This window comes from Lynx canadensis, chromosome A3 (assembly GCF_007474595.2).
Source record: "Lynx canadensis isolate LIC74 chromosome A3, mLynCan4.pri.v2, whole genome shotgun sequence".
Classification (NCBI taxonomy): domain Eukaryota; kingdom Metazoa; phylum Chordata; class Mammalia; order Carnivora; family Felidae; genus Lynx; species Lynx canadensis.
The window spans coordinates 124060002-124075241 of NC_044305.1; the positions used below are offsets into that span (position 1 = coordinate 124060002).

Consider the following 15240-nt stretch of genomic DNA (forward strand, 5'->3'; position numbering starts at 1 on the left):
TTGCCCATCCCGTGGCTGCCCACAGGGGAAGTAGGAATGTGAAAGGCTTGGTTTGTAACACCTCCCAACCCCAGTGAAGAGGCAGAGTGTCCTGCCTTTCCTCTCTAGCTCTCCGGAAAATTCTTGGCGGAGAATGAACTCTCGGGTCAGGTCTAGGTGAAGACCATGAAAGCATCCGCCTGGGGACTCCTCCCCGCCCCTGCTGCCAGCTACGAGCTCACAACGTCTGCCTTTGAGCACATTCTGTCATCACCAGCAGCAGGGCCTGCGTGCCTGCCTGTGGCTCCTGAAGCCACAGAGCTCAGAGTAGGATGGGCTACCAGGAGCACATGGTCCAACTGCTAAGTTTCCATGATGTGACCTGATGGCTTCACGAGTCAGGCCCACACCCAGGGCTTGACTTGATCCACGTCTCTGGATGCACTGGGGCCCATGAATCAGTACCTGTCTGGAGTGAAGGTGGCGCCCTCCCTGAGGATGGGGAGACGTGAGACCGGGAGTTCCTGGTCCTCCACCCCTGACTCCATGAAGCTGAGGCCTCTGGTGAGGAGGTGGCCCTTGTTGGACCCGCGATGCCAGGCTGGCCCAGGCTCACTTGGGGCTTCCTCTTGGGGGATGCAGGGAGCCTCTGGTAGACGGACCAGGCAAGAGAACTGGAAGTTGTGTTCTTTGCGCTGCTTTAGAAGGGAGTTTCCTCTGCCTTCTGTGTTGCCCCAGACGTCCCTGGGAAGCTGTTGATGAGGCCCCGACACCAGTGCAGGAAGTTCAGAAAACCAGGCACTTCCAGCTTTCACTGTTCATCAGTCTGATGACCACCTCCCAACTCCCCAGCACTCCAGACTCCAGTGGTTACCACCTCAGAGACAGGGAGTGAGACTGGCTCCAAGGGCAGGGGGTGGGGAGGGTAAAAGCAGCCTGGTTGTGGGCTGGGTGTTAATGACTGAGGTGGAGAGGAATGGTCCCCACATTCTGACCTCCAGACCCTTCCCTCGGAGAGTACTTTGCTGCTCATCCCTTCGCTGCAGAAGCTGTCTGCTCGCTCAGAGCACCCGGAATTTGACCAGGTCACAGAACCCTAGGATCCAAAGGAACATTTTGGGTTATTTGGTCCAGCTTGGCACCGCATGCCTGAATCATGACAAACTGCTACCCGGCTGTGCTTGTGTACCTGTAGAGATGGGGAGCCTCATACCCCACATAGCCTCCTGATAGCTCTGAACGTGAGGAAGTTCTTCATACGGCACCTGCAAGAGCCACAGCGTCTCCCAAAGGCACCTTTACAAGTCATCTGGAGCATGAGCCTGGCACACTGGGTTGGGTTGCCGCTTAGGAAGTTACATTTGACCCTTGAACAAGGCAGAGGTTAGGTACCCACCCCCCACCTCCTGCGCGGTCAAAAATCTGAATATAGCTCTTGACTCCCCCAAAACGTAACTACTAATAGTATACTGTGGACCAGAAGCCTTGCTGATAACATAAACCGTTGATTAACACACATTTTGTATGTTACATGTATTATAAACTGTATTCTAACAATAAACTACAAAAAAAATGTTAAGAAAATTGTAAGGAAAACACATTTACAGTACCGTCCTGTATTTATCAAAATGAATCCATGTATAAGTGGACCCACGCAGTTCAACCCCTTGTTGTTCAAGGGTCAGTCATTGTCCTGGATTCTGCCGGCTAGAGCCACCTTGTGGTGACCTTCAGGGACCAGAAATTGCACCGGCCCCACCTGCAGCTTGCTCAGTCTTGAACAAGTGACTCCTGCCACACCAGACACTGGGCCTCCATGTGTGATGACCGGTCCCTTAAAGATGGCCTGCTCCACGGTTCTGTTGTCCACAAGGAAGCCAAGTCTCTGGGGGAAGGAAGTGACTAGCATCGAGCCATCTGGGATGGCGGGTCCCTTCTGTGATCCTGTGCCTTTGCTATCCATGCAGCTCAGCAGGTGTCACCCCAGCTGTGCCTGAGGCACCCTGTAGGTGAGGCAGATGGGAGCTCAGCCTCCGCCTGTCCAGGGCAGCCAAGCATTATATTGGAAAATAAGCCAGATGCCCCCTGGCTATGATTGGTTGATGCTCCTGAGAGTCTAAAGACCAGAATCCAACTCCAGCCCCTAACCTTGGGCTGCGTGTCCCTCAGCCCTTCCTGCCAAGTGCACGGTGAGCTCGACAATCAAATGACCACGGTGGGTCCAGCTGTGAGAGGTGGAGAGCAGGTGAGGGTGGGCCCCACTGCCAGAGACCCAGACGGGAGCCTCCCTCAGTCTGGACCTGCCAGGCCTCTGTTCTTTGTGACTCAGAGCTGGAGAGAGGGTTGGTGGTGAGGGGGCAGGGCCCTGGGTGAGCCGGGGCTCTGCCCCTGGAGAAGGTCTCTCTGGGAGGGTGTGAAGGGAAGATAGTGACATCGACCCACAGAGGGAGCCACCTACTACTGCATCTGGTGCAGCAAGTCTCCCCTCAGTTGGAGATGTACTTCAGTCCTCTCCCCCAGAAAGAGCTGGGATGGGGCTGCCTGGGCTGCAGGTGCGGGAAGATTCCAGCAGAGCTCTGGCTCAGCCCTCTGATGCCCGGGGCTGGGCTTCCTCAGGCTCCCAGGAATTTCCCATGCTCAACCCAGGGCTGCCTCTCCCCGTTACCCGGCAACAGCTCAGGCATCCACAGCAGGTTGGCTGCAGCCTGGCCCGGGGGCCACCTGCTCCAGCTGGCCCCTGGGCCGGGTCGGCTAGGTGGGGGGAGGGGACAGAGAAGAAGGGAGTGGGTGGCCTCTTTCCTGGAAGTTCCACAGGGGACATCTCAGAGCCCTTCCTTCCCTTGGGAACAAATGGTGAAGGGCTGGTGGACACTGCCATCTGCTGGTCACTGGTTATAACAGCATCACAGTATGGCAGCACTCTGGCCCATTCCGATCTACAAAGCCCAGGCCTGCCGGGCCAGTCTGGGGGAAGACCGAGGAGCCCCTGCACCAGGACCCCTGCAGTTGAACCAGGTCACCTGAAGCTGTAAGGTATCCTGGGAGATGAGGGGACAAGGGCCACAGGCCTCCACTGAGGCCAGGAAAGAGACTACAGTATGGGGTCATGATAAAGACCTGGCTTCCAAACCAGGAAGTGCACTTCGTAGTGCACTAGCCTTGTGACCTTGGTTAAATTAAGTAGCCTGCCATCCCCCACCTCCTCATCTTTATTTTATTTTATTTTATTTTATTTTATTTTATTTTAACATTTATTTATTTTTGAGACAGAGAGAGACAGAGCATGAACGGGGGAGGGTCAGAGAGAGGGAGACACAGAATCTGAAACAGGCTCCAGGCTCTGAGCTGTCAGCACAGAGCCCGACGCGGGGCTTGAACTCACGAAACGCGAGATCATGACCTGAGCCGAAGTCGGCCGCTTAACCGACTGAGCCACCCAGGCGCCCCATCATCTTTAAATGGAGATGGGATCCTACCTGTCAGGGTGTGCCAAAGTGTAAAGGAAATAAAGTAGGTAAAGTCATCACAGTGCCTGGCTCACTGGTGGTGGCTTTTATTGTTTTCTGGGCAAGTCTTGGTTTAACCTTTGGGAGGCTAGTTGCTCTAACCTGTGCATCCAGTATGCCCTGTATGGCCTCTGTCTTGGAGGCATTTCCCTTCTATCAGCTTGCCATCTTGTGAATATCAGTAGTCTGAATGTTCTGGAGATTTTCTTGGAGACCTTTGTAGAAAAATAAGATTAAAAACACAAAACTCCTTTTGGAATAAAAAACAGGTGCTCTTAGAATGTTCAATGATTTGTAATGTCCCGTCCTTTAATCTTGGTCAAATAGGAGTCCAGGGTTTCTGTTCTAGGCACACGATGAATAGGGGACCATACTGTCTTCATTTGGGCAGATGTGGGCTGGGCATGGGCCAGGAGCAGAATTGGGGGAACCAGTTGTGTCCCCCAATCCCAGAAGTGAGACCTCGCAGCTGCCCCCGAGGATGAGGACATTGGGACCAAAATGTGCATGGTTTCCACAGCAGAGTGTCCACTGGGTAAGCATCATGTGGCTAACCTGGGGACCCACTGTCAAATGTTGGGTGGCCTCTCTCAGGTCTTCTGGCCCGTGTGGCAAAGGCATCTGTGAGATTTGTCTACAAGAGACAGTCTCTGAGGCTGTGCCGCCCAGGAGGAAGCTGCCTATAAAACTTGGCCCTAGGCCATGGCCACCCCTATACGCTCCCCGCTTTTCTAGGTAGCTGGTCCACCTCTAAATAACACCTTAATTTAGGGCAGCGCCCTAGCTTGGTTCTGTCTCCCTGACTTCCTTCCTGGGTTGGACAAAAAGTTGGAGAACTCTAATCAAAATGTTTATCGTGATGTGTGGGGACACAAATCTGTGAGAGTTAGGGAAACATTGGGTGACAGAATCAAAATCCCAAAAGCCACCAGCAAATCATTGCAAATTAAAAGAACACTGAGATGCCATTTTTCTTTACCTCTCAGGTTAGTAAAGCCACAGAAGATAAAACCCATTATTGGTGAGCAATGGACAAGTGGGCATTCTGTATACCCTTGGCAGGAATGTAAGTTCATAGATTTTCCAAGAGCAATGTGACAGCACCAACTTTTTATTTATTTTATTTATTTTTTTAATGTTTATTTATTTTTGAGAGAGAGACAGAGTGCGAGTGGGGGAGGGACAGAGAGAGAGGGAGACACAGAATCTGAAGTAAACTCCAGGCTCTGAGCTGTCAGCAGAGCCTGACATGGGGCTAGAACTCATGAACCGCGAGATCATGACCTGAACTGAAATGGGACACTTCACCGACTGAGCCACCCAGGCACCCCATGACAGCACCAACATTTTAAAGAAGGAAATCCTTTGACTCAGCATTTTTACTGGTAGGAATTTAATTGTTATGCATCTACTCACACAGGCAAAGATGAGTATACAAGGATTTTTAAAATTGAGGAAGTTGTGGAAACTAGATATTACCAAAATGGCTTTTAACAGGGCCATAATAAAATAAATTATGATACACCCTCACATGGATTGCTCTTCCTCTATTATGAGAATGAGTTAAGGGGAGCCTGAATGACTCAGACAGTTAAGCATCTGGCTCTTGATTTCGGCTCAGGTCATGATCTCACGGTTCATGAGTTCAAGCTCCACATTGGGCTCTATGCTAACAGCTCAGATCCTGCTTATGATTCTCTCTCTTCATCTCTCTCTGCCCCTCCCCTGCTCACGCTGTCTCTCTCTCTCTCTCTCTCTCTCTCTCTCTCTCTCAAAATAAATAAACTAAAAAAAAAAAAAAAGAGTTAGATTTTGGTGTGGGGAATGGAAAGATGCCCTCAATATATGACTCTGAAAGGCCAGGGGGACTGAACAGAGGAGGAGGAAGGAGCGTCCACACCAAAGCTGTGTGTCTGTCACTATGCTTCCACCCATGCTCTGTAGCCCAGCCCTCTGCCCTCCTCAGGGACCCCTCTCACTTCTTTCTTCTCCATCTAAAATCAGATGCACATTTTTTACATCGTCAAACAGTAAATCTGCCTCAGCGAGCTTCATTATTAGATATCCACGTTAAAGCAATTCCCGTTTACCACTCAAGGTTGCATTGACAGATCAAGACAACAGAATAGGGAGTCCAGATAACAATGCTTGGGAGTAGTTAGCATATAAAATGGTGACAATTCCAGTGAGAAAGGACAAATTGTTCAATAAAACCTACCAATGAGATACTTGGCTAAGTATTTTGGGGGGTAGAATATGACCCTTATCTCAAGACATAAACCAAAATGAATTCCTAGTGAATCAAAGAATCGATTGTAGAAAATATATTTGGAGAAAAGCTGTGAATACTTACATAGTCTGGGGTAAGGAACTCTTATCAAAGTATAATTTCATTGTCAAAAAAAAACCAAAACAAACAAACAAAAAAATGTCCAGGGTTGGAACTACATAAAAATCTTAAAACCTGCATGCAAAAAATTCAAAAAGCAGAACTGACCTTAAGAAAATGATGCAACTCAAGGGCACCTGGGTGGCTAAGTCCGTTTAGCGTCCAACTCTTGATTTCTGGTTCAGGTCATGATCTCATGTTCGTGAGATCGAGCCCCTTGTCAGGCTCTACACTGACAGTGCAGAGCCTGCTTGGGATTCTCTCCCTCTCTCTCTTTCTCTCTCTCTCTCTGTCCTTCCTCCCCTCCCCCCAAATAAATAAATAAACTTAAAGAAAACAAAATGATCCAACTCAATGTCACCAATCATGGGAGACACTGGCATCACATGCTCCCTGATGTGATTACGTGCCAAACAGTGACCTGCATCAAACCATGAGAAATCATGAGACAAACACCAGCTGAGAAGTAGTCTGCATGATTGCTGTGGACCCCTCAAAGATGACAGCGTCCCGGGAGATGGAGAAGCCTGAGAACCCTAGAATGGAGCCTAAATGCACATGACATTAAATACCAGGTTAAATACAATGCATGATCCTCGATTCAATTCTTGATTGGGAGGAGGGAGCAGTTGTAAATAAAAACTGGGCACACTGGAATATGATTGTATGTTAGGTAACAGTAATTAGGTCACATTTCCTGGGTATGACCATCGCATTGTGGTTATGAAGGAGAACGCTGTCCTTCTAAGAAAGGATGAGCCAAAGTATTTAGAGTGAAGTGTCATGGCGTCTACAACCATTCAGGAAAATCACAGGAGAGAGAAAGGATAAAGCAAATGGTGATGTTAACACCTGTACAGCTCCTCGGCTGCCCCACTCCCCTCTGCAGGGCTTAAGTGCTTACCCTCTCCCTGCTGGGAATACTTACTGAGTCTCCCTGGGACTCAGGGCAACTGAAGGACGCTGCCTCACCAAGGTCAGACCCCTCCTGGGGTGGCTCACAACCAACGACTGGCCTAGTCAATGGGGGTATTCAGTCCTGCCTCCTCATCTCAATTCAGGAGGACTTGGGGTGGGGTGGGGTGTTATCAGAGTTCCTCCCGACACAGGCTGAGCCCCTGCTGTGACTGTGGGGCTCAGCCCCCTCTGCCCAGCCCTGCTTCCTCCCCGGGGCGATCTAGTTCCATCTCAGAAACTCACCGTGAGTGTAGGTGAAGGGTGAGCAGATGTGGCATGAACCCTTCCCTTTTTCTGTGAGTTTGAAGCTTTTTCAAAATTAAAACTTAGGAGAAAAAATAAGTTAAAGACAAATAGGGAGAATACATATCAGAAAAGGTTAGTATCTTTTATAATGCATTCTTACATATCAGTAAGAAAAAGACAAACAGCCCAATTTTTAAAAACTGTTTATCTATTTTGAGAGAGTGTGTGTGTGTGAGCAAGGGAGGGACAGAGAGAGGGAGAGAGAATCCCAAGCAGGCTCCACACTGTCAGTGCAGAGCCTGGCATGGGGCTCGATCCCACAACCCCGAGATCATGACCCGAGCCAAAATAAAGGGTGGGGATGCTTAACTGTCTGAGCCACCTAGGTGCCCCCAAGAGCCAAATTTTTAACATACACAGAGGAAATAAACAGGAGCATTAGGAAGAAACATTCTGAAACCAACAAACTGGTGGAAACATGTTTAACCTCGCTAAGAATCAAATAAATGCACTTCTAAAACAAGAAATCTCACTGGTGGCTCAGTTGGTTGAGCGAACGACTTCGGCTCAGGTCACGATCTCACGGTCCGTGAGTTCGAGCCCCGCGTCGGGCTCTGTGCTGACAGCTCAGAGCCTGGAGCTTGTTTCAGATTCTGTGTCTCCCTCTCTCTGACCCTCCCCCGTTCATGCTCTGTCTCTCTCTGTCTCAAAAATAAATAAATGTTAAAAAAAAAATTAAGAAAAAAAAAGAAAGAAAATGAATCCAGGGCTGGCGTGACTTTGGGAGGAGCAATCATCCCCCTGAGGAACGTCTGGTGGCAATTACCAAAGGCACTGAGAGGTTTGTGTCCCTGTGGGTGCACCCGAGTTCTCCAGACTTCGGAAGTCCCTTTACTTTACCATCCAGACACCCCAGGAGGAGCCTCACGACAGAACAGGCTCAAGGCTGCCGCTGAGTGCCATCACGCCACAGGGACCTTCCCCACCTGGCTGGACGCCCACCCATCTCTCCCTGAGCTCAGAAGTTGCCAGCAGACAACTCCCAAATGTCGATCACTCTTTGACTCGAAAAGATGAAGCTCTTGGTCTAACTGCTCTTCTCCCAATATCCTGAGACCCTCCCTTATTCAAGAAAGTACACAGAGACTCACCAAAATGTTTTCTGACACACTAACTCTTATCTCCCAAGCTGCCTCCTGGTGTATCTGGCTGAAACCGCTAACTAGCATTCAAGAGATCCCAGCCCCCCATCTCCCACGTGGACCCCCAGCACCTTCCCATTACATAGCCATAGCTTAAGGACTGGGCAAGTCAGCGACACTACATCGGCACACAGCATCTTCCTAAGTAAGGATTTCAAACGATGGCTTGGGAGGTAATTTAACATGGAAGGATATTCACAGCGTGGTAAATGAAAAAGCAAGTTACAAAACAGGACCTCCAGCATGGTTTTGTGTTGTCTAAAAGGTGTACGTAGATAGAGAACAAAACGCCAAGAGGGCAATGGTTGTTATGCCTGGTATAGAATGAATGAATTTGATTTTATTTTCTATTTGTGCTAGCCATGTTTTCTGTACCTTTTCTGCAAAGACGAATGATATCTGTGTAACCGTTCTAGGAAGTCACCTGCTTGCCTCCTCTGTTTCAGAATCAAGCTTCTGGAGCAGGGTGCCACACCCACCATCCTACCTTCTCAGCCCATCCCATCTGCCCACCCTGACTCTGGCCTCACTTCCTAGAAAGGCACTGTGCATCAACACCCCAGTCCCCATCCTGAAATACTCTTCCTTTGTTCATCCTGGGCGTCCACTCACTTCTCTGGGATAAATGTCAACTCTTCGGCATGGCACAAGGCCCCCCAAACCTCTTCTCGCCACCCCTCTGCATGCTCTCCTCCCCAGCCCTGAGCACACTGTGCTCTCTGGAGGCACCCTGGCTTTGCACCCCTGGCTAGGACACACTTTATGTCTTCTCTTCCTCCTCCTCTTCAAGCATCCCTACCATCCCTCCCATATTGAGCAGTTTTTATTTCAGGCCTTATGTAAGTACTTTACAACCATACCAACGAGGAACCCATTGCAGAAAACCTCACTTAGACTGGTCTAAGCGTCATGCAAAGAAAAGTCTTAATAAATCTCAAGAAAGAGTCTGGGGCTTGTATGAGAGTTCATAAGCCATCAGGTCCCCAGCCTCCCCCATCCTTAATGTGTAGGCCCCAAATTCAAGCTTGTGCCTCATAGTCACAAGATGGCTGCTGCCTCTCCAGCATTACATACCCTTTCCAGGCAGAAGACAAGGAAGAAACAAAGAGTTTTCTCCTAGAGAGGTAAACCGTCCACAGGGACTTCTGTATACATGGCCAGAATTGTCACACGCGTCCTTCTAACTGCAGGGGAGGCTGGAGCCATGAGTGTTTTACCTTTCCAGGCTCCATGGCAGTAAAATTTAGAGAGGAAGGGGTTGTGAATGGCTTTGGGTAGCTAATCTACAGTGCTTCCCATGCACTTCCTCTCATTCCTGTCATATTTAATCTTAAGTCATTCCCAGCAGTACTTTGAATTAAAGGTTTCCATTACTCGCATTTCACCAATGAGAAAACCCAAGGCTTCAGAGATAACGTTTTCATGACCCAGGTCTGTCATGGCCTCCTCTTGGAAGAATTCCTTGTCTGCTCCAACGCCAGGCTGAGTTAGTTATGTGCCCTTCCCTGTGTATCTTGGGCCTGCATCATGTTGACCTTTCCAAGTGTTCCTGAGTGATGTGTGAGTCCCACCAAGGAAGCCTGTGTCTCTTGCATCCTAGCAGGGTCACAGGCCCAGAGCTGTGCCTGGGAGTGCTTGCTGAATAACCAGGGCAGTGGTAGCCTTGCTCCACTTGGGACACCTAGACCCCTAGAGTGCTATAGCATTGCTTTAGAGGACAGAGCCAAGTCAGACCCCCAGAGGACCTGCCCCACCGGGAACAAGGTCCGTGCATGGTGCGGCCAGAGCTCAGATCTGACTCCCTGTGAGCTGTGAACTGCACTGCCCCTGGGGCCCTGGGGTTGGGGAACGGCGGGGAGGGGAGACTGACGCCTGGAGCATTCCCCCAGGGCAGTGCAAAGGGAAATTATAAGATCCTCTGCAATGTGGTTTGCATTACTGCAGCTTCAGCCATGGAGGGGGCTCCTTGAGTCGGGCAGGAAGCAGAAAATATCAGATTTAGATCCCACATTCCGTGCATTGTATACAATTATCCACTGGAGCTACATAGGGGTGAGCAGGACCCACAGAGACAGAAAATGGGATTGCTCTCAGGGACGGGGTCACTCTATCGTGGGGGACCAGTCATATTCTTGGCAGGCACCACGAGCGCCACGTCCCTGGTGGTGTGCATTTAGGAACCCTGGGCCAGGGCTGAGTTTCACTCGCTGCAAGGCATTGGTGACTGGCAAGCTGCCAGCTGCAGCGACAACGGTGGGGGGGGGGGCACAACCCCCACCTGTGCTTGGGAAGTAAGTGCTACCCGAGATCCTCCTGGGCTGTCTTCTCCACAGGCTTAATGCAGGCTCAGCCCCAGGCGGCTTCAGCAGCTTCCTATCCATGACCCCAACATCAGGGGCTGCACCCTGCCCCCCCGCAGGGCTGAGCATCCTGTCCACTGAGCAGCTTGAGCCTCCACAGGGCCCAGAATGGAGGCCCAGCTCAGGAGAGAGAGAGAGAGAGAGAGAGAGAGAGAGAGAGAAGAGAAGAAAAGAAAGGGAAGGAGGGAGAGAGAGAGAGAGAAAGAAAGGAAAAGAGAGAGGGAAGGAGGGAGGAAGAAAAAGGAAGGAAGGAAGGAAGGAAGGAAGGAAGGAAGGAAGGAAGGAAGGAAGGAAGAGAAAAGGAGGAAGGAAGGAGGGAAGAAGAAAGAAGGAAGGGGAAGGAAGGAAAAAGAGAGAAAGAAAGAAAAAGGGAGAGGGGAAAAAGGGAGGGAGGGAGGGAGGGAGGGAGGGAGGAAGGAAGGAAGGAAGGAAGGAAGGAAGGAAAAGAGAGCAAGAGAGAAAGAAAAAGAGAGAGGGAGAGGGAGAAAGGGAGGGAAGAAGGAAGGAGGGAAGAAGAAGGAAGGAAGGGGAAGGAAGGAAAAGAGCGAGAGAGAAAGAAAAAGAGAGGGAGAAAGTGAGGGAGGAAGGAAGGAGGGAAGAAAAAGGAAGGAAGGAAGGAAGGAAGGAAGGAAGGAAGGAAGGAAGGAAGGAAGAGAAAAGGAGGAAGGAAGGAGGGAAGAAGAAAGAAGGAAGGGGAAGGAAGGAAAAAGAGAGAAAGAAAAAGGGAGAGGGAGGGAGGGAGGGAGGAAGGGAGGAAGGAAGGAAGGAAGGAAGGAAAAGAGAGCAAGAGAGAAAGAAAAAGAGAGAGGGAGAGGGAGAAAGGGAGGGAAGAAGGAAGGAGGGAAGAAGAAGGAAGGAAGGGGAAGGAAGGAAAAGAGCGAGAGAGAAAGAAAAAGAGAGGGAGAAAGTGAGGGAGGAAGGAAGGAGGGAAGAAAAAGGAAGGAAGGAAGGAAGGAAGGAAAAGAGAGCAAGAGAGAAAGAAAAAGAGAGAGGGAGAGGGAGAAAGGGAGGGGGGAAGGAAGGAGGGAGGAAGAAGGAAGGAAGGGTAAATGAATGAATGCATGAAAAGGCCATGAGAGAAAGCAGAGTAGGTTTGTGATGGATTCTGACTGCTGGCAGAAACCAAGCAGTATCCTGTTTTTTTCGTTTCTCACCATTAGAGCAGCACAAAACACATTGACTAATGTCACTATCTGCCCACCCTGACCTAAGAGCTTTACAGCTGTCTACAGAACTTGTTGATAGGAGTACTGGATGGTGGGGGTGGGGAAGGGAAGCTGGTTCTTTGGGAAAATGCAGTCAAACAGAAGCCTCCTCTCCTCTTCCCAGAGGGTGGGAAGCATTGTGGGAGGGGGGTGTCATTAGGAAGGGAGGGTACCTGGAGAGGGGGGTCTGCACACAGAAGGGAGGGAGAGTTTTAACAGCTCTACGAGGGGAAAACTTTAGGGTGACAATGACTGGCTCCTTGACCAAACTTTATTTAGGCTCCTCGGATCGTTCTTTTCCAATCAGCCTTGCCCTTGACCCCACTCTCCCCCTTCAGTTTGGGGGATGGATGGCCCAGTCTTAGCAAGAATCCTGTTAAGTCAGTTGATACACAATGCCCCCACCTGGGATATCTGATCACCTCCATATCTGATCAAGTTCTCCACCTCCACCTTTGATGTCTTAGGCCTTGGCCTGCCTTCTGCAAGAATCCCCGTTTAGCAAGAAACCCCCTACCCTTGCTGTCTCCTCCAGTAATTTTCCATCCCTGACCCTCACGCAGACCCTTGGCACCCCCGCTTCATCCTTGCTGTGCTGAGCTGGGCTGGGCCTCATCCCCCTGTGTGATAGTCCAGAGCCTATTTGCAGGGGTCTCACCAAGTCTTCCATGGAGTGGGACTAGGTCAGAACAACACCTCTTTAGCAGGGGACAGGAAAGAGCTTTGAGAAGCTCTTGTTGAGAAGGCCCTGGAAGGCCTCGGAGTGGCTGCTGCTTCTTCAGATAACGCCCCACAAATGGGTCTAATTGATCTTGTTCACTGGGTTGTAAAGTTACCTCATTTGACCCTCTGAGCCATGGTCCCCGGGGCCATGACGACTAGTTGCGTTGTTTCCCAATACTCTCCCCAAGGCAGAGGAGCCAGGTTATTTACCTTCTGAACCGGGACACTGGGCACTCCTAAGGGTGAAACGGGTGCCTTGGGGTTACCGACAGGCCTCCTCTGTTTTTCCTTGCGTGCCTTCTGGCCACTGGGTTGGCTCAGGATACTGGTTCGGGCACGGGGTGCGGGGGGTGTGGGGGGCACGGCGGGGGGGGGGGGGGACAGGGGGCGTAGCCCAGGTGGACCCAGGCCTCCCGCGGTCAGTGCTCAGTCAGCACCCAAAGTTCCAGAAAGGCTGGAAATTCTCGGCGGCCGCAGGCCGAGTTTGGTGGCCACCAGGGGGCGGGCCGGGGCCGGGGCCGGAGCCGGGGCGGGCCGAGCGCGCGGGGCGGGGACGCGGCGACGCCGGCGCCAGCTGGTCCCGTGACCGTGCGCCCCGCCTGGAACGGCCGCGGTCATGCAGTCCCCGGCGGTGCTCGTCACCTCCAGGTGAGCCAGACCCCCGTGCGCGGCGCCGCGTCTCGGGCAGCGTGGACTCCGGGTGCGCGCGAACGAGCCCGATGCGCCCAGTTGGAGGAGCAGGCGGAGGCGCCGACCCCGTGGGCCCGCGGCCCGGCCTTCCCTGCGGCCCTGCAGGTTCTCTGGGGTGGACCGCCCCACCGTCCTGCAGGAGCGGTGGGCGCATTGAGTATCCCCGTTTTACAGATGGGGAAAACTGAGGCCCTTGAAAGGGTGACGAACTGGCCCAAGACCCAGTGGAAGGCCGGGATTGGCTAGTCCCGCAGGCGGGCAGAGAGGGGGTCTCCTCTGCCCTTCTCTGCCGACGTGCGTTCATTTTCTTTTTCGCCTGAAAATCTAGTTTATACCTCCTTTCAGTGCTCACTCTGTGCCGGGCCCGGTGCGCGGCCCTGGGGATGCGGGTGAATTAGAAAAGGCCGGCCCTGCAGGGGAGACGGAATGAACACGGACCTGCGGCGGGTGGCGGGGGGGGGGGGGGGGGGGGGGGGGGGGGGGGCGGTGCGAAGCGGGACCAAGCCGGGACGGGGAGCGATGGTGTGGGGAGTAGGTGCAGGTTGCCATAGGAACACGGCGCAAGGGCTGAACCCAGACTGCTCCGGAGTGCGCGTCCCGTCCCGCAGGGAGAGTAGGAGTGAACCAGGTGGAGGGGAGAGACGAGGTGGCAGCTGCTCACGAGGTAGCTCGGAAGAAGAGCAAGTGACGGCAAAGGCCCCAGAGGCAGAAGGTGCAGTGTGGGCCCACCCTGACCCAGACCGGGAGGACCCAGGGCAAGGTGGATCCTGGAAAGCCTGGGGTGCACATGCTTTTACTCTTCCGCAGAGTGACTGACTCACTGATACACCGCTCTTGTTCCCCCTACACAAAATCTTGGTCGAAGACGACAGTTTATTGCCTAAATGAATGTATTGCCTAGCCCAGCTGTTATTTTTCCCGCTGTAACCTGAACTTCCCTGTGGCTTGAGGTCTAGAAAATGTAATTCTGTAAGCAAACCCTGATGCCAGAACCTGCTTGGTGTCCTCTGCATGATGCAGTGAAGTGACAGGTTGTGTCTTCGTTGGCAGCAGAGGTTTACCTGGTCCTACGTAAGTCACCTGTCCCTGAGCCTGCTTTATTTTCTGCAAAAAGGAGGTTTGAGATTGGCAGGTATGAGTAGAGCCAGCAACGGACGCCCGCTCAGCCACACGCAGATGGAGTGTGACTTTGGTGCTGGGTGCTTGGGAAGGGGGTAGGTAGGTGGCTTCCCTCCCTGCCCCAGCCCGGACGGGGCTTGCTCATGGTCTCACGTGCTGGTGATGACGGCCAGTCGGGTAGTACTCACTCCGTCCTGGTGGCAGGTGCTGGCAAACCCGAGGGACTGTCCACAGGGTAATTCCAAAGGCTTGAGACCAGCCATCAGGCAGGCTCTTCACGGTTGGGCCCCAACTCAGCTCTCCAGCGCAGCCCGCCACCGCTAGGGTTAGCACCTGCATTCACCCACCAGCTACTTATTGCATAGCTACTCTTTGCCAAGTACTGGTTCAGATTCTAGGGTACAGCAGTCAGTCACCCAAATGAAGCCCATCTCATGGAGCTTTAGTGGGGACAGCTGGACAGGAGGTAAATGGATGATGTGTCAGGGATGATAAATGGTATGAAGGAAAATAAAACGGTAGGGGAAAAAGAGGAGCAGTGAGTGCTGGTTTATTGGTGTGCCGTTTTGTCCAGGAGTGTTGTTCTGATAGAGTGGCAGTTGGGCAGATCCTGACAAGCTCTGTGAGGGAGAGAGCCATGATGCTATCTTGAGCAAGACTGTACCAAGCAGAGAGGACAGCAGAGCCAACGTCCTGGGGCAGAGGGTGCTTGGGCATTAGCGAGCAGGCCAGCATGGCTGGAGTGGAGTGGGCCTGGGGGAGTGTTGGGTGAGGCGGTAAGGCACTGTGGGCTTGGGAGCAAGGGGACAGTGTGCTCAGGGGAGAGAGAGCCGGAGGAGGGGGAGGGAGAAGGAGAAGGCAGGG

The 15240-nt window shown here is 52.1% G+C and overlaps 1 protein-coding gene across 1 annotated transcript in view; it reads left to right on the top strand.

The window, feature by feature from the left end:
• Positions 1-13161: 13161 nt before the first annotated feature.
• The window catches only part of HS1BP3 (HCLS1 binding protein 3), a 31051-nt gene continuing 28972 nt past the window's right edge, over positions 13162-15240 (top strand). The window contains exon 1 of the mRNA XM_030311576.1: positions 13162-13215. Coding sequence (XP_030167436.1) covers positions 13184-13215 — 32 coding nt within the window. The 5' untranslated portion in view covers positions 13162-13183. The remainder of the gene's footprint in view (positions 13216-15240) is intronic.